This window comes from Chamaea fasciata, unplaced genomic scaffold, assembly GCF_029207755.1.
Source record: "Chamaea fasciata isolate MVZ Bird 193981 ecotype frontalis unplaced genomic scaffold, bChaFas1.0.hap1 SCAF_15, whole genome shotgun sequence".
Taxonomy (NCBI): Eukaryota; Metazoa; Chordata; class Aves; order Passeriformes; family Sylviidae; genus Chamaea; species Chamaea fasciata.
Genome location: NW_027094100.1, coordinates 15,634,760 through 15,652,795, shown reverse-complemented (window position 1 = coordinate 15,652,795; position 18,036 = coordinate 15,634,760). Strand labels below are relative to the sequence as shown.

The 18,036-nt window shown below is 47.4% G+C and overlaps 1 protein-coding gene across 1 annotated transcript in view; it reads left to right on the top strand.

Moving 5' to 3' along the window:
* The first annotated feature begins 620 nt into the window (after window positions 1–620).
* PFDN1 (prefoldin subunit 1) overlaps window positions 621–18,036 on the top strand; it is a 31,837-nt gene continuing 14,421 nt past the window's right edge. Inside the window, exons 1-3 of the mRNA XM_066197601.1 lie at window positions 621–715; window positions 917–1,083; window positions 15,996–16,080. Of these exons, the coding sequence (XP_066053698.1) occupies window positions 683–715; window positions 917–1,083; window positions 15,996–16,080 (285 nt within the window). The 5' untranslated portion in view covers window positions 621–682. The remainder of the gene's footprint in view (window positions 716–916; window positions 1,084–15,995; window positions 16,081–18,036) is intronic.

Sequence of the window (18,036 nt, the reverse complement as noted above, 5' to 3'; positions counted from 1 at the left end):
GTGTGGCTGCCCCATCCCTGGGAATGTCCAAGGCAAGGTTAGATGGGGCATGGGGCAACCAGGGATAGTGGAAGGTGTCCCTGCCCATGGCAGGGGGGACTTGGGATGAAATGATCTTTAAGTTCCTTTCCAGCTCTTTAACATTCTATGATTCCCAGCTAAGGCAGGGATGGTTCTACCCCTCTGGCCGCTCCGGCTCTTCTCCCAAGACCGCGCAGCGCTGTCAGCCCGGCCCGGGCCGGGGACACGCGGGCGGGGCCGGCCCGGCCAGCCGCTCTCGGGCCCACGACGCCGCCGGGGCAGCCGGGCCGCGAGCGCACCGCAGGGCACGGCCTGGCCCGAGGAGCCCGCACGGGAGACCCCGGCCCGGTGGGCGCCGGGGCCGGTCCCACAGCAGCCCCCGGCCGGCCCGGTGGGTGCCGGCGCTGGTCCCGGTCCCACAGCAGCCCCCGGCCCGGTGGGTGCCGGTGCTGGTCCCGGTCCCACAGCAGCCCCCAGCACGGTGGGTCCCGGTGCCGGTCCCACAGCAGCCCCAGCCCGGTGGGTCCCGGTGCCGGTGCCGGTCCCACAGCAGCCCCCGGCCCGGTGGGTCCCGGTGCCGGTCCCGGTCCCACAGCGCCTCCCACCCGCGGGTGGGGCCCCGATTGCCCCGCCCCCCGCGCATGCGCGGTGCGCGGAGAAGATGGCGGCGCCCGTGGATCTGGAGCTGAAGAAGGTACGAGCCCCCCCGCCCGTGTGTCCCTTGTGCATGTGTGCTCCCTGCTCGTGTCCCAGCCTTCCACTGTGTGTCCTGCCCAACATGTGTCTCCTCCCACCCCCTTGTCCGTGTCCCGGCGTGGCCGGCCGGTCCCCTGGTGCCCGCAGCCCGGGCCGGCCGTGCCCCCGGCGCTCCTCACCCCGCGCTGTCCCCGGCCAGGCCTTCACGGAGCTGCAGGCCAAGGTGATGGACACGCAGCAGAAGGTGAAACTGGCCGACCTGCAGATCGAGCAGCTCACCAAGACCAAGAAGCACGCGCACCTCACGGACACGGAGGTGATGATGCTGGTGGACGAGACCCGCATGTACGAGGGCGTGGGGCGGATGTGAGTATGGGCCGGAGCGGGGACAGCCGGCTCTGGGAGAGGGGCCCCTCAATTCGGGAGGGACACTGAGGGGCTGGAGCGTGTCCAGAGAAGGATAATGCAGCTGGAGAAGGGCCTGGAGCACAAGGACTGGCTGGAGGAGCTGTGGGGTCTCAGCGTGGAGAAGAAGAGGCTCGAGGGGAACCTTCTTGGTTTCTTAAACTTCCTGACTGGAGAGTGGAGCTAAGTGTTTGTCAGGCCCTTCTCCCAGGTAACAAGCGATGAGAGGACATAGTCCTAAACTGCACCGGGGGAGGTCATTAGGAAGAATTTCTTCACAGAAAGGGTGATTAAACATTGGAAGGGGCTGCCCAGGGAGGTGGTGAAGTCACCATCCCTGAAGGCGTTTAAGGAAAGACTGGACATGGCCCTTAATGCCATGATCTAGTTGACAAGGTGGTGTTGGGTCATAGGTTGCACTCAGTGACCTCAGAGCTGTCTCACAACCTCACTGATTGTGTGATTTTGAGACCCCCAACCTGAGTCTCTCTGAAGCCTCCAGGCTGCAGCCCTGGGCAGGAGGCTTCCCCCTTCACAAAGAGCACATCAGCTCTTTGTCAGCACATTCACTTGTTTCCTTTTTCCATTGTGTTTCATTTTTCATTTCAACAATCTGCCCGTGAATGCAGTGAGGGTTATTTACTTCTTGGGGTTAGGTACTGGCTGCCTCCAAGAAGGGCTGTTACAAATTGTATTGGCTTGGTGTGGTTTTGCTTGCTGGCTCAGGTCCTGGCTTTGATGCTGTCCTCTGGTACCTCTGGGGAGTTTGTCATTTCAGCTGTCAGAGCAGTGCTCTAATGCCAAATGGCATTTGTGAGAAAGCCCTCACAGACCTGCCCAACGTCAGACATTTCCAATGCAGTTTGTGTCAAACTCCTTGAAAACCCCCTGTGCATAGCTGCTGTGCTGAGGGCTTTGCTGGTACAGATGTTTTACAGAAATGCCCTTTGCAGTGTCATGCCAGGGGATGGATCTAATGTCATTGTTTGGATTGTTTTCAAACCCTTGGAAGTGAACATAAAGCTCGTAGGGGTCAAAAGAAATACCTTAAACCAGACTGAGGTGTTCTGATTAATTTCTGCAGTGCACTTTGGTGGGATTTCAGCAGCCTCTGATAGAAGACCCTATAAGGTGGTCTTTAGACAGAGTGGGCTTGCCATATAAAGTGGTTTCAAATCTGAAACATGTGCTTGCTTGACAAATATCACAGCAGATTCCTGCCTTTCTGATTTGAGAAACAGGATTTTGTCTCATGTGAGTTGGGTAACAGCGATGACTGCCCAACTCGGGATGTGGTTTGTGAAATACTGGATCTGCTCTGATTGCTGCCAAAAGGGGTGATTGTATCGACCTCTTCCCCACCCTGTTTACCCCACCTTCTTCTTGTCAAAGTGGGTGATCACAGGACTGAGCAGGGAGCCAGGTCAGACTTTAAGTGCCCTGATCTGTCAGCCCACACAGTCTCCAGACCCGACTGTGGGGAGGTGGCAGGAGTGGTGTGTACTTTGCATCTTGCTGAGAGTTTTCAGGGGAGTTGTACCCAGGCTAATGGAGCTGTTCAGAGTGACAGGGTTCCCACTAAACAAACTTTTCCAAGTAGGTGCATTAAATGTTGGGTTTGGTGGCATCAAAAAGAGACAGATTCTGGTCTCTTGCAAGAGGTGGCTGGTTGACCCAGGGAGGCTGTAGATGTAGCAAACACTTGTGTTTGGAGTAGTCATGAGATGTCTCAAAAGGCTTTTTTTTTCTGTTTGCCTTTGTCACAGAGCAGACAGGTGAAGAGTAAAAGATAATTCTGGAGTCAACATATTTTTCTAAAGCTCTTTCAAAATTTGAAAGTCCAGAGTGCTTTTGGACTGGAGAAGTCCCTCAAGGTACTTTAGAAATGTGGGAGTGTTGGTCTTTATCGTTAAATGATCCTGCCTGTGAATCAGGTGTGGGAAGCAGGTGTTATTTCATGGTGGTCTGAAGTGCATTGTCCTGCTTTCTGCTTCTGCCTCCTCCTTAGGAGCAAGACACCTTTTTGATGTGCTAAACCATCTACCCTTCCTGTCTGCAGGAGCCCCAGTCTTCTGGGGAGTCCCCTCTTCCTTTCCTCTCCATGAGCAGACAGGTGTGAGGCAGGGCTGGCAGCTCCAGCTCCTCGGGGCTGGCAGAGGCGCCAGCAGGGAAATATTTGCATTGTGATATTGTTTAAAAACTGAACTCTTCATGGGCTTTGTTGTATTAGTCGCTGTGCAAATACAGATTAAGAGAGTGCTCTTCTTCTGAATGCTGCTCATTCATTCTTTTTTTTTTTTTTTTTTTTTCCCTGCCTAAGCTTGACAGGGTGTTTCTGTGAGCCCTGCATGTCCTGACTGTGGGGCTGAAGCTGCCCTGCCAATTGGCAGCGATGCTCTGGTGTGATTTGTGTCACTTCCTAGTGCAGAGAGCTTGCGCCAAGTACATGAGGAACTTCCTGGAGACCACTCTGCCCACCCCTAGCAGAGAATTTATTGCTGAAATTTGGGCTTTTGGCAAAACAGGCTAAAAAGCAATCCTTGAGCAGGACTTAAAATCCAAGGGCAGTGTGTCATCTTGTGTTCCACTGGGGAACAGAGGAGGTGGTCACTGTGGTTCTTCTGGATGTAGAAGCCATGTTCTGTGGACTAGCAGATGTCCTGCATGGACATGAGTTTGGCCACAAAAGGCATATTTGTGATGTCCTAATTTCATTTGCATAGTCCGGCATGGAAATACTGGAGCTCTAAAGGGTTTCCTTTATCCAGGAAGGGTGGAGGTTGGTGTCACTGTTAACTCTGATTATCAGGGTTCTTCTGCTTGAATAACTAAATTCTTGAAGTAGGTTTTGTGCTTCTGTTCCTGTGCTCTAACTCATCCAAGCTGCTACTTAAAATCTGGCCTCTGCTAGGCTTTCTGTGTTTTTCCTGCAGCTTGGGTGGACGAGCTGTATGCAAGGGGCTAGCACACACCCTGCTGTGGGACAAGATACTCCAGGTCTTCGTGGAATTTTAAGGCTTGAGGAACTGTGGTGATGTGCTGCATCCTGGGAGGAGGCCTGCCTGGTTGGGTACTTCCTTCTGTGCTACTTGGAAAGCAGTTATGTTTTTATTTTCTGAACCCCTATCCTGAGTCTTCTTCCGATGAATGTGAAAGTTCCATTTGTTGTTCCTCCGCTTGGTTTTTTTTAATTTTTTTGGGGGAAATATTGCAGTTTGTGTGACATGGCGAGGCCTTGCTGAGCTCCACGTGTGGGGCTCCGTTTACTTTTGCTAAAGCTATTTTTGGTTTGACAGAAGAAATGTCAGTGCCACATAGTATGAGCTGATGAATTGCTGTGTACTGTACGTACCCCTGAGGCTGGGATCTCATCTGGGTGGTGGCATCCTGCCAAATACATTTCAGTTCTGTTACTTCATACTCCTTTGGAAGGGCCCTTACGTAGCCTGAGACAGCTACCACTGTGCTGGACTTCTGCTTAAGCTATTTGTGAACTGATATCATCCTGTTGCTTTGAGAACTATGCTGAAAGTTTAAGCTTCAGAATTCTGTCTGAATATTTCAGACCTTTCCCTTTACATTCTTCTAGCCCATAACCTGGACAAGATCCTTATTTACAGAAGAAAAATGTCTGGCACTTGGTGTGGGGCGCAGGGAGGAGAGTGCTGCAGTTTTTTCATGCTGCGCCAAAATAGACAGTCAGTTTTGGTTTGATATTGCTTTATCATCAGTTTACTTGTACAGCTAATGGGAGAACATTTAAAAGAGAAAATATAAGTAAAAATCAAGCAAATACTTTAGCACAACTTTTGGCTCAAGATTTTCTGCAAGCATAACATGTTATTGCAGCTGTCCCTGTAAAATGACTTTGTGCCATTACAGTATTTTGTGGGACAGCTGTGGTAACATGATTTTGAATTTTTAATTGTTTTTTAAAGAGTGGTTCAGGTTTTCGGTGGCTGAACCATATGCTGGACAAACCTGAGAGAGAATTAAACATTCTTGATGATTCCTTGGATTTAAATGCATTCTTGCTTTTACTGTGATCCGTGGTTCTGTTTGAAAATGAGACACGGTCAGTGAGCTCTTTCCTGAACCCCCAAAGGAGGCTCACATCCCTGTAAAGCTGCAGGAGCTGCATTTTCACCCTCTGTGTGTGTGTGTGTGAGGTGTTCCATTCTGCCAGCACAGAGCACAGCAGCTGCCCTGTGCTTCCTGCTCACATGTCAAAAATCTCACAAAGAGCTGAAGGACACCCAGGGCTTAACCTTGATGGTTCAGTTGCTAACTATAGGCTGGTGTGTGAAATCCGAGTGGCTTCTCCATGGGAAGGCTGGGGCTGGAGCCCGGCTGCCCAGGATCTGACAGGTGCTGACACCAGTCCCAGGGACCAGCATGTTGCTTTCTGGCCAATATGTGGTTTATAAACCTAAAGTTCCTCCATGTAGCTGTTGGAAAAAGGAGGATTTATTTTCCACAGTGAGTCTGGCGTGTGGAGAGGTTCAATCAGGCACTGAGCCGTGAAGAAAACAAAATTTGTGTCCAGCTGCTTGAGCACTGCTGCTGCTGCCCATTGAACGAGCTGTTGGGAGCTGGTGTGTGAGGAACCAAAGGCCATGTGGGCGTAAGCCTAAAGGTTTTCCATCACACAATTGGTTGTTACTTCAGGTTTTTCCTGATTTTGAACTGCTCACTTTTGTTGCAGCCTGAACAATGATCTTCACAGTGTTGTTAGGTGTGAGTGGGCCTGTAAAAGTTTGCAAGATCTTTTTAGAGAGCTGTCATAGAAAGCAAAAATGAGAATGATGCAGGCAGGGGTGATGCAGAAGTTTTCTGTGCTGCTGCCTGTGATGAAGTAAGGGGCAGGAGTTGGTTGTCATCCCCGTCCTGGTTAAGAGTGTGAGGGGGAGCACAGCTGGTCCATGGACTTCTTGGTTACTGCTGGCAGTAGTGAGAGAGTGGGAATCTAGACTCCTGGATTTGGTTCCAGCTCAGAAAGGGAGCTTGTTCTCTTGGGCACAGGCTCCTTTTCCAACTGTCATCTGATTTCCAAACACATTCCTTCCCCACTGCCCTGCCCCCGCTTAGTTCTTGATCTTATTCCTGCTGCCCAGGGCTGCTTATTTGTAATCTCCTGGATATCTTGGTCCAGTTATAGCTCTTCTGCCCTGCTGCTCCACATAATTTCTCCATGCAATACTGAAACGTCAGAGAAGAGAAGCTTTCCATGGCTTGTGTGCAAGATGTCTATCTGCCCCATTCTAGGAAACAGCTGCCTTTCTTTAAAGAATCAGCTTTGGGCAGAGAGCTTGGACACGTCTGCTAAGTCAGTGTTTGTAAAATACATAAGCAGCAGAAACAAGGGTCTTTCAATAAAAATAATAGCTAATTTAAAATAAAAATAGGTCTTTCACTTATCCCTACTGGAAATAAATCTGTTGGTTATAGTCCCCCACCTACTGCGTGGGTGTTCTGATAGAAGATTAGCAATGCAGCTTTTCCTCTTGCTTGTCTCCCTTGCCTGGGGACATTTAACTCTTTAGGAACATTTTTCTATTGGGACTAGGACTGTGACATTCACACAAGTCTGTTCCATTCTTTTCCTTATCCCTAACTTTTTCCCTACCTGTTACCTAGACAACACGAGAGGAAGGAGCTACCTGAGTAAACTTGAAATGAAATCTAAACCGGGAAGAACAAGGGTCAGAAGGGAGACTGAGTGCTCCTGCAGGCTGCCCTCGTTTCTAGAAGAGGGAGTTTGATGTGCTGTGAGCCAGGGGCAATGTGCTGTCATGGAAATGCCAGAGCCTTCAGGAGGCCTGCACTCTTCAGGGCAGCACTTGCAGGTTGGACCCCTGTGGGTCAAAGGCACCTTGGCTTTGTCCCTGCCTCTAGAGAGAGGGAAGCTGAGCTCTCTCTCAAATACTGCCCATCTCTTGCTTCAGTGGCTCAGAGTTCTCTTTGGAGATATGCTAGACAAGTATTAAATGTTCTGAGGAGCTTACACTGCTCCTGCTTTTGTGACTTGCTGTGCCAAATGACTTTGCAAAACCATTATGGGATATGACTGACTGATTTCTGAAGTTTTCCAAGCGCTTAAAATGTCACTCTGGTGTTCTGAAACAGCAAGGAACTTCCATTTATTTTAATATTTAGTGGATTTAAAGTACTGTATTCTGAAACTTTTTCCCCCATTTCCTGAAGAAAATTTTGGAATCAAGAGTGAGAGTCCCTGGAGAAACACTGAATGCTGGAACACTTCTTTCAGAATACAGGGCTGTTTGGTTTAGCACAGAGGATGTGGCTTTCCTGCAGCAGGGAAGAATGGGCAGATCACTGGCCCTAAGGAGTACTGGGAGGGTCCCTGCTGTATTCCTGTCTTGCTTGGAGATGCCTTTCCAGGTGTGGAGTCAGTGGATGTTCATTCAGCCTGCAGGACAGGGTGTGACAGGGTACTCAGAGCCCACAGCTGTCAGATGGAGCTGCCCAGTCAGTCTCTGAGCTGGGATGTAAATGTCAGCATAAGATATAAATTTCAGTGGAACAGCCTTAAAACAAATGAGAGATCTAAGTCTGAACATCCTGGCCTTGTCACCTGTTCAAAGCCTGAAAGAAGGAGAGGTTCATTCATGGCCCTTGCATTAAAACACTGAATTAAATATGAGGAAACCAATCCCATGGCTCGAGAACTCCATTTTACACAAGTTTAATTCGGAGATGCAAGAACCAAAGTGCTGCATGAAGTCTTAAACCAAATGCAAGACAACTTCTGTCTTGAATTCTTACTTTGTTTTCTCCAAAACTATTTGCTGAATTAACAGAATGTTTCAGCCCATTTAACACACACACACACACACACACACACACACACACATACACAAATTAAAATCAGGCTTTCTGCGAAGAAAAGATTTTCAAAAACATCAGCCAGCCTATTTCGTTCCACAGATGGTGATTCTAAGAAGTATGTTCTTGCTGATTAGGACACAGCAGTGTGGTTGTTTTAGTGCTAGCTAATTTAACTGCAGAGTCCAGAAATATCTATCTATTAGTGTTATGCTTGAATTCTTTTGGCTCTGTTATCTTAGTGTCCACTGCTGTGATGTTTTCTGTAGTGCTTTGACGCTTTGTTGTAGCAGGATTTGGGATGTGCAGAAGCCAAGACTGTGCTGTTTATCCACAAGCTGAGTCTTCCCCCTCACTTTGCATTTCAAAGGTTTCCTCCCTGGCAGGGCAGAAAGCTTTTTTCTTTTTTTCTTTTCCCCTCTTGCAACTGTGAATGGATTTTGCTTTTCAAAAAGGATGGATCCTGATTTTGCTAGTTTTCCTGTACAGGTTCTTAGGGAAGGGTTGCTGCTGAGAAGGGCATAAGTTTGCCTGTCAGAACATAGCAGTGTTTTCATGTCACTTTATTTGCTGCTGCTAAGTTCACCTTTCTGATCACAGAATATTTATCAGTAAGAAAAAAATTAAAATAGCAATGTCTTCAGGATTATTTACCAGGGTGCTTACACCAGTGTTTGCTTGTTTGTTTTCTTTGGTGCATGTCCACGTGGTGTTGTAGTTTTAATTTTTTTTTTTTTTGTTAAGCATTCTTCCATAGGAATTTGTTGGGAATTCTTAAAAATAGAGCAGATTTTAGAAATGGATCTTGACTTCCTATTATTGGAAAAATTGTTTCTGTTTTCTGCTTCTTGCAACTTTCAAATCTGGTACAACCCAGACTGCAAAAAATCTATTTGAGGTGCATGTGTGGTTGGCATGTTGTAGTCATCTGAGTTCCCTTGGCTTAAATAAGCCACAGCTCATCATTGCTACTATCAAATGATATGAAAACAAAATTAGAAGACAAAACCACTAAATCAGGAATATAGTGAAGAAGAACGACTCGTGGGGATTTCAATTGCACAAACTGCTGTTGTTCCTGCAGTGTTTTCCCACATGGATTTAATCTCAAATGTTATGAATTCCTCTATGATAGAGAGGAGGCATTTGCTTGCCTTTTTCTTTTTTTTTTTTTTTAAATTCCATTTATGTCAATTGAGCCTTCAAGAAGAATGCATGATGCTCATTAAAAGCAGACCACAGTACTATTTTCTTATTTTGGGTTGTGCTATATTTAATACACACTTAGAGGTATATTCCTGATGTCTTTTTTTAAAGAACCAAGCATGAACAATGGTATAAATCTACCATCTAGTTAAGTGTCTGGCAATGCAGAAACTGCTGTTTGCAAGCTGTGTTACTATCTTGGCTTGAGGTAATGTAATATGCTGCAGCTATTGAGAGATGCCCCCCAAAAAAGTGAAAGCTCAATGTAAACACGGCCTGAAGTGCAGCCCAAACCTCTGCGTGGGGCTGGGCGCGTCGGGCCAGCCCCTGCCAAGGTTTGAGGAAGAGAATGGCGTGGAATGCTTTGTTCAAATCCTTTAGCTCCTTAGAGTAAATAGGTTTATGGCTTACAAACGTTCATCTGAGTAAAAGTTACCCTTGTTGGAGCCTGCTTAAGACGCGGTTTGGCCGACGTCCAGCGCCGCTAATCCCGGTCTCAGCATGCTCCGGTGTGTCAGGCTGGCTGTGCACAGGTTGTGCTGCCCACTGGGGCTGTCTCCTGCCCAAACAGCTCCTGGTGCTCATCCACCTCTCCGAGAGCAGCAGGAAAATATCATGTGAACTATAAACTTCTGCTCCTTGGAATGTGTTCGTGTATAATCCTCCTGACATAAGCTGCGGGATTTGTTTTGCTTTAAGGTATGTGGGCGGGGGGATAGTGAGGGTCAGCTATATCGAGGTGACCCAGTGAGACAACCGACCACTAAAATAAATGCAAACATAGGAAAAGCTTCAACTCATCTGTTCAAACTCCATCTGTTCTGAGCCAGCTCTAGTTAAGGCATATGATCTGTTGATGGGAAATTCAAAATCAGGCTGAAAAAATGTGAAACCCTTAGACATGAAGGATGGCAGCACAAACTATAATTAGTGATGATTTTTCTTCTATTTTTTTTTTTTTTTTTCAATTGCTTCCCTGTCTTGTTTGGAACTGGGTAATTCATCTAGGGTGACTAAAACTGGAATTTGGAGAGGTATAAACTGTGCCTGGTATGAACTGCATAAAGAATCATTTACAGAAGCACCAGCAAATCCTATGAGAGTAGAAGAGGACAAACTGGGTGCTGGCAGTTCTGCACAGCTGGTTTTGGATCAGTCAAGCTAGATTGCTTGGGATCAGCTCCTTGGAAGCCTTTATTCCATTGGCTTTGCACAGTATGTAAAATGCAGTAATCCCCTACTGAGTCTGCTCAAAGCTTGAACAGCAGTGCAAATTCAGAATTAAAAAGCATCTTTAAATAGTTAAAGGCTTGACTGGGCTTAGCCAAACCTTTCTCACAGAGTGGTCTAATGCAAGCACTTGGTTTCAAGGTGCAGGACATTCCATGTAAACACTGCTGTGATATACCACAACATGTTAGGTTGTTTAGAAATACAGTAAACACGTTAAAATAATGTTAGGGCTTTGCGCAAAGTTGTTTGTTTTCTTTTCAGTTTTTGTGGAGAGTTTCCCAAATGGAATGAGAACCATGTAGCTGAAGTTACAGTGACTCTTTGTGTGAACTGGGAGCCAGGTGAATGGACTTACAGATCTGCCATTCATCATTATTCTGGCAAAAGAACACTGGACATATGTACCTGTAAAATTGTCTCTGTCTGGAATTAGGCAGAGAGCTGTGTATCCATCTTGGCAGGGGAAAAGCTGAGGCTTCCCCTGCTACCCTGATTCTTGCAGGGATCTGTGTGGAGCCAAGCAGGAAGAGCTTCTTTGCAGACTGTTTGTGAGGGGTTCCTATGGCCTGTTGTGGGGCTCCTTCCCTCCTGGTTTGAATACTTGAGCACAGCCAAGGCAGGCAGGAGAAACGCTGCGACCACGTTTCCTAACTCCCGGGGCAGAGGAGAGGCTGCTCATGCCCAGGACAGCCGCCTGCCCCTGAGAGCTCCAGCTGTAAAGGCTGAAGTCTGTTGCAGTTGCAAGTAATTGAAAGTAGGGATTCTTCATGGAAAACCTGAACTATGAGCATCACTGTGACTCCACCTTTAATAACTTTAATGACTTGTATGTCATAATGAAGAGTGGCATGTGCTGAACAAACATCTCCATAACCTCATTCATTAAGAGTTGAATCTTTCAGAATCTAATACTATGTCTCAAAGTCAAGTAAACAGTACATTTTGGTGCAAACAGGCTGAGTTATGGAATTACTTACACTGGACCGTCATCACTTTGTGGGTGTGTATGTGTGACACAAAGGAGCAGACAGATGATGAAGTGGGCAGCACTGCTGACCTGACCAGAGTCCAAGGGCCATTTGGGCCAGAGCATCAGGGAGTGCAATACAAACACTGATCAAATGAAAATTATAATAGAAGAATTATGAATTATTGAAATAGAATTGTGTAGGGGTAAGAGATCCCTTCAGAAAGAAATCAGCAGCCTCAGAGGGTGTATATAAACCACTTTCTCTGCCTTAGGGAAACAAAATTCCTGGTGTGGAGCTAGCAAAGGGAGGAAAAATAGAAACAAGTGGGAATATTTAGAGCGAGGTTTCTCTTTCAGTTCCCTTGTGCACTATTTTTGTTCTTGTGTTGCACTTGAGAACCAGCAGTCACTGGGAGGCCGAGCATGTAGGTGCAGTCGATTGGCAAGCGCTTGGCTCTGCTCCATGGAGCTGTTCTTGTTGGCAGCCCAGGTTTGACTGAACACTGCTGTCCTCAGGGACCCTCCTCCTCTGCAGCTTTCACTTCTAGTTTTCTTTGGTTTGGTTTGAGTTTTCACCATAATCTATGGAACACTGGAAAAATTATTAGCAAGTCCTGTTCTGTTTTTAGTAGCCATTCTCTTTGAAATGGGTGACCAGGAGAGATGGGGTGAACTTGTCCATTCTGACCCAGGTATTTCTGGTGTTAATTTAACAGCAGTGAAAAAGTTCCCGTGTGAAGAGGTGATTGTTACTAAGCTTTGTAATTGCCACTTCGGTGCTGAACATGTTTCTGAATCACTGTTTCATGTTTGATAGTGTAGGTGTCATGTTTGACAGGCCTGTGAGTGTTTGCTGTGACGCTTCACTGAGAGCAGGCGGATACGGGCGAACTCTGGTGTCTGGAGAAGACTTGGTTTGCTGCTTGTCTTCTGTGGATTAGCAGTGCTTAAACCCCATGCCAGTTCAGCACACAAACCCTGGGGGCTTGGAGCCTCCCATGGACTCCAGCAGAGCTGTTAAGGCAGCTCTTGGGTCAGTATTAGCTGTGTCACCTGCTGAGCAGAAACGGGCTCCTTGGTTCGGTGACTCTCATATGGGGCCAGCTCTCCGCTGGTGGTGAACTTCCAGGCACTGGATTAACTTCATGTGCTTGAAAGGTTTGTTCACAAACTCTCTCAGGGAAGACTTAAGTCGTCAGAACGTACCATGCTTCTTTCATGAGCTTGAAAATCTGTACATAAAATAGCCACATCTAACTGAAACCAGGCAGCAGAATGATGCTGCCCTATTTCTCCAGCTTGGTGAGGAAAAAACCTAAAAATCATCAAGTTGATGTATTACTTAGGGTAATCGGAAAATTGAAATTTAGATTAAATTTAAATTCTGGTTTACTTCAAGTGCCCTGCAGCACTTCTTACCTAATGAGCAGAACAAACTTCTGCTTTTTCCAAGTGCTGCCATAAACCACATTATTTCCTCAGGTAAAAACTTTGGCCAAGATCTCCATAACGTGTGTATCCCAAACTAGATGCTAAAAAACTGATGGGTTTTTTGAATCCTGCTTATGTTGGAAAGTGAAGCCACAGTCAACTGTGGATGTGGATGTATAGTTCAGCTTTCAAGGACCTGGCCCTTGGCAGCCTTTGGGGTGACACCTGTGCACTTGAGGCTGAGAGCTCCGTGGTCTTGCAGCAGGGAACTCAACTGAGTTGAGCAGCACTGGTGATGACCTGCAGGATGCTGCTGCCCAGGTCAGGGTCTGACTGATCCGATCTGCTTCTGAGCAAGTGTGTGAATGGACACAGGTTCCAGCCCACAGTTTTATATGAGGCAAAATCGGGGTGGTTGTATTTGTGCCCAGCTGCCCGCATAAGTCTCGTCAGTGCTAATTTCAGCCGTCCAATTTTAATTTGCTGTCGCATGTCTGCCAGAGCATTGCAGGAGGGTGGGAGGGAGGATATTTTGCCTGATGACTGCTGTTGACATTTGCAGAATAAAAGTGAAGTCAGCCAGTTGTTTGTTGGAGGTTTTGGTGCCTGTAGCAGTTCTGAGCCAGTCGGGATCGCCCAGTGCCTGTCACCCAGCAGGGACCTTCCCAGCTGCAGCATGGGGAAAATTGCTCAAGCTGTGTTGCTGTTGAACTTTGTTTTTTAGACCAGGGACGTCAGGGAAACCAAAATGATCAATCTTCCTGTACAATTTGGAGAAGCAAATGAGAAGGGATTGTATTCTTCTTTGCTGCCCCCACAAAAAAAGGAAATAATTCAGGAAATGTTCACATTCACAGGCAGGCTCAGGGAAACGGTGACGTGGGAAGGGACTGATGGCATTGTGTACAGAAGGCATCTTGCAGCTTTGGTTTTCACTAATGACAGCTACTGCAGAATCACGACAACATTTAAGTTTACAGGGTGTGTGTGTGAAGGCTGATGTTTTTTATTCTGGTTTTGTATGCCTGAGGTAGGAGCATCGGAATGATGTGTTTGCTGGTGGTCCTGAATAGTACCGCTTCTCTGGCTGGATCCAGGCTCTGTATCTAACAGCAATGGAAAGAACTTATTTCCTAGAAGGGTGGTCTTGAACTTGGTTTTCACAAATCACCTGTGTTGTTATTTCAGCAGTCTGCTGTGTGCCAGGACTCCAAACCATCACCACTTGTGCAAACGAATGGTGGGGACACCTCCCGGTGGGATGGGGGGATTGAGGGGACAAAGAGAGTCTGAGTGAGCTGTGTTGGTAAGAACAGGAGCAGACAGAGGGCAAAGATGATGCCAACAATAAGCATGAGCCAAGACTGGGGGAAAAGTGAGAGAGCTTTGAGAAAATTGCAACATAAAAGATGTAGCGGAAGTTCCTGTGGAGAAGAGGAGGTGAAGCGGAACAGGGAAAGAAGTGGGAGGAGGAGGAGGTGCTTCTGTGTGCAGTTAATAGCAACCCCAAAGAGAGTTTTAATTGGAAACCTATTATAATTATCCACAGTTTTCCTCCCATGCATTTCAGGAATGTGTGTGGCAGGTAGTTTTCCTTTTGGCTGGGTTACTGATGCAGAGGGCACTGGGTTTCCAGCCAAGTGGCAGATCCGTGTTTGTGTTTACCAGGCACTGAGCAAACACTTTAATAATGTCATTTGTCGTGGGAGATGACTCTGCAAACTGATTTCAGGTTTTTCTGTAGCAGACGGGGAATGCACTCTGATTCTGCCCTGTCTAAAGCTGCTCATTTTAACTGTTGAAGCATGAGCTGTTGTCACCTGGCAGGAGGACATTGACCCTAGTTGGTGCTAGAGGAGACCTTGACCTCGTTGGTATGACCCATGGAGGCTCCTTCTAAATCCCCTGGGGGACTTTCTAAGTAGGGAAGAGGGTGAATCTGCAGCTTGTACATTCTTTATGTCTGGAAGGATGGAAAACAACCATGGAAGGTTCCTAAAATTTGTTTGAACTTAGTTGTCCTTTACCTCTTAGTGGGATGCCAGTGCCACGTGCTGGAGAGCTGCTTTGAATGCTGGTGCTCCTTCAGAGGCTTCTCTGAGTGAGGCAGGCACCTTTCTGCTTGCTGGCAAGCAGGGCTCAGATGTTATGGATGCACCTTTCAAATCCCTTTGGCAACTGAAAGCAGAACAAGTGGAAACCAGTGGCTACAATTTCAGTTAAAAACAGCCACTTCCCACCTCACAAAAAACCCTTTGGCTGGTGAAAGCCTAGAAATTTGGAGATCATTGAGGGGTTGGGTTAAAGGCAAGGCTTGAGAAGTGGGAGCTGTGGAAGTTCCATGAGTTCTGCTGGAAGCACTGTCTCTGTTTTATCAAATCACAGCAGGGTGTGGGTTGGAAAGGTTCTGCCGTGGGCGGGGACACCTTCCACTCTCCCAGAGAGTTCCAAGCTGTATCCAGCCTCACCTTGGACACTTCCAGGGATGGAGCAGCCACAGCTTCTTTGGACAACCTGTGCCAGCACCTCACCATCATCAGTCTAAAACATTTCTCCTCCGTGTCCAACCTAACCCTGGCCTGTTGCAGTTTAAAACTGTTGCCCCTTGCCTGGCATGACAGACCCTGGTAAAAAGCCTCTCTCTGTCTTTCATGTAAACCCCTTTTATACACTGAAAAGCTGCAGGGACATCTCCCTGGAGCCTGTTCTTCTTCAGGTTGTGCAACCCCAACACCCTCAGCCTTTCCCTGTGGAAAGCTTTGGTTTTATTGTGTGGGTTTGTTTACCTTCTGAGCACTAACCCTTAATAAACAGCTCTTGCCTGTCAAGAGGCTTCCTTGACTCTGTGCCATCAACTGATTTAAATCCCTTTGAAGGGAAGGTGCTGACAGACTCCCCTTGCTGGCTGCGTGCCAGAACTGCTTCCCGATCATTCAAGGACACTGAATGATAGAGGGAGATCTCTGTGTGTCCATGTTCATCCTCTCGGAGCATGGGTGAGGGTGGGGAGCCTTTGGGGCCAGCCTGGTGGGCTCTGCTGTCAGGGCAATTTCTCCTGTCTCTGTGCAGAGCATTGGAGTGAGGCTGAACACTTGATAGAGGTGGCTCTAGTTTGACTGGTGTGCAGCTGGTGAACACTGATGTAAAAAGCACCCAACTTTTTCTGTCTCTTCTTTTTCACTTGTAGGTTTATTCTTCAGCCTAAAGGAGTGATTCATAATCAGCTCTTAGAAAAACAGAGAATAGCCGAAGAGAAAATCAAAGAGTTAGAGGTAAGTTTTTTGGCAAGCGATGATGAAAGTAAAACATTAAAGGTCAACAAGATGCTCTTTGATATGTCTCTGGTACTTGTCATGCTGAAGGATTGTAACTAGATGAAACAGAGAGCCTGTTACAAGTAACCTAGAAGTAACTGAAGGCACTTGGTTCCTTCCCTAGATCTACAGACCAGTAGGGATTGGTTGTTCGCTCTGTGCCCTGGAATGAAAACTGGGAGCGAGGGATTCGAACGAGATTAGTAAGAGCAAGGTCTAAAACAAGCAAAAGGATGTTTGTGTGGTTATTTGCAGCAGATAAGTGATGTAAAATTTTGCCAGTGCTGTGGGTATTTAAAGGTTACACTGGCTCAGAACAATTGCACAAATTCATGGAAGAGAAATCCATCGAGAATTACCAAATATGTAGAAATGGCATCCTGCTCAGGAAGTCCCTGAGCTAAAAATGTCTGGAGGGTGGGAAAGTATGAGGAGGAAGTACCGTATAGGCCTGCCCTGTCCTTACACTCTGCCCTTAAGCATCTGCTTGGGGCTGCTGTTGAGGAGTGGATCTGTGAGGAGATGGGACTTTGTTTTGAAAGTATGGTCAGAGCACTTCTGTGTTCTTGTGTTTATCTGGTTGGAGTATTCAAGGCAGAGAGGGATATCTAGGAAATAAAAAGTAATGTCTGCGCAAGTTCCAGTGTTCAAACAGTCTATCTAGTGAATCTTCACTATCTTCTTGTGGCTGCGTATACAGCTTACAGTTCTTCTGAGAAGAAGTGCAAAATGTACTTTTCCAAGGCTGTTAGTGTGTGGTTTTTTATAATTCTCCTAAAATATCACTAATACAAAGCCCTGTTTCTTGGTCTTTGGGGAATGACAGAGAAAGCGAAGACCAACTTGTGTCAAGCTGCTTTTCCCATTTGTTATTGTTTTGGAGAAAGTGATCTGAGACCTAATAAGTAGGGAGAAGCAGGAATAGGAAGTCTGTGGTCAAACCCACTCAGACCTGTGCAGTTCCATATCTCTTGTCTCCTGCTTACACTAAAGCAGAAGTTGAGTCCGTATCTTTTTTAATCCCTTCTTAAAACTCAGCCTGCCTGAGGAGCTGTGGAATAAGCCTATCCCCAGATGTTGTGTTTGCCTGTGCCAGACTCTAAGGGGGTTTGTATTTCTGCCCATGAGAACTCTTTCTGCACAGCTCAAACAAGTGCTCCGTGGACAGGCTGTGTAGCTAAGGGGGTGTGCAGGCAAGGCATAGTTATTTTTATGGTTATGTGGTAAAAGCAGTTGTATCCTTGCTCCTTTGGAGCCATCCCAGATGCCAGTGGCTTTGTGCAAAGGCAGCCCTGCAACTGGGGCTGGAGGACTTCATGGCGGCACCTCTGGGTTTGGAGGCAGGTGGAATGTGGCTCACAGAAGCTCTGGATTTGGAGGCAGGTGGAATGTGGCTCCCAGCACCTCTGGGTTTGGGAGCAGGTGGAATGTGGCTCCCAGCACCTCTGGGTTTGGGAGCAGGTGGAATGTGGCTCCCAGCACCTCTGGGTTTGGGAGCAGGTGGAATGTGGCTCACAGAAGCTCTGGATTTGGAGGCAGGTGGAATGTGGCTCCCAGCACCTCTGGGTTTGGGAGCAGGTGGAATGTGGCTCCCAGCACCTCTGGGTTTGGGAGCAGGTGGAATGTTGCTCACAGAAGCTCTGGATTTGCAGGCAGGTGGAATGTGGCTCCCAGCACCTCTGGGTTTGGAGGCAGGTGGAATGTGGCTCCCAGCACCTCTGGGTTTGGGAGCAGGTGGAATGTGGCTCACAGAAGCTCTGGATTTGGAGGCAGGTGGAATGTGGCTCCCAGCACCTCTGGGTTTGGGAGCAGGTGGAATGTGGCTCACAGCACCTCTGGGTTTGGAGGCAGGTGGAATGTGGCTCCCAGCACCTCTGGGTTTGGGAGCAGGTGGAATGTGGCTCACAGCACCTC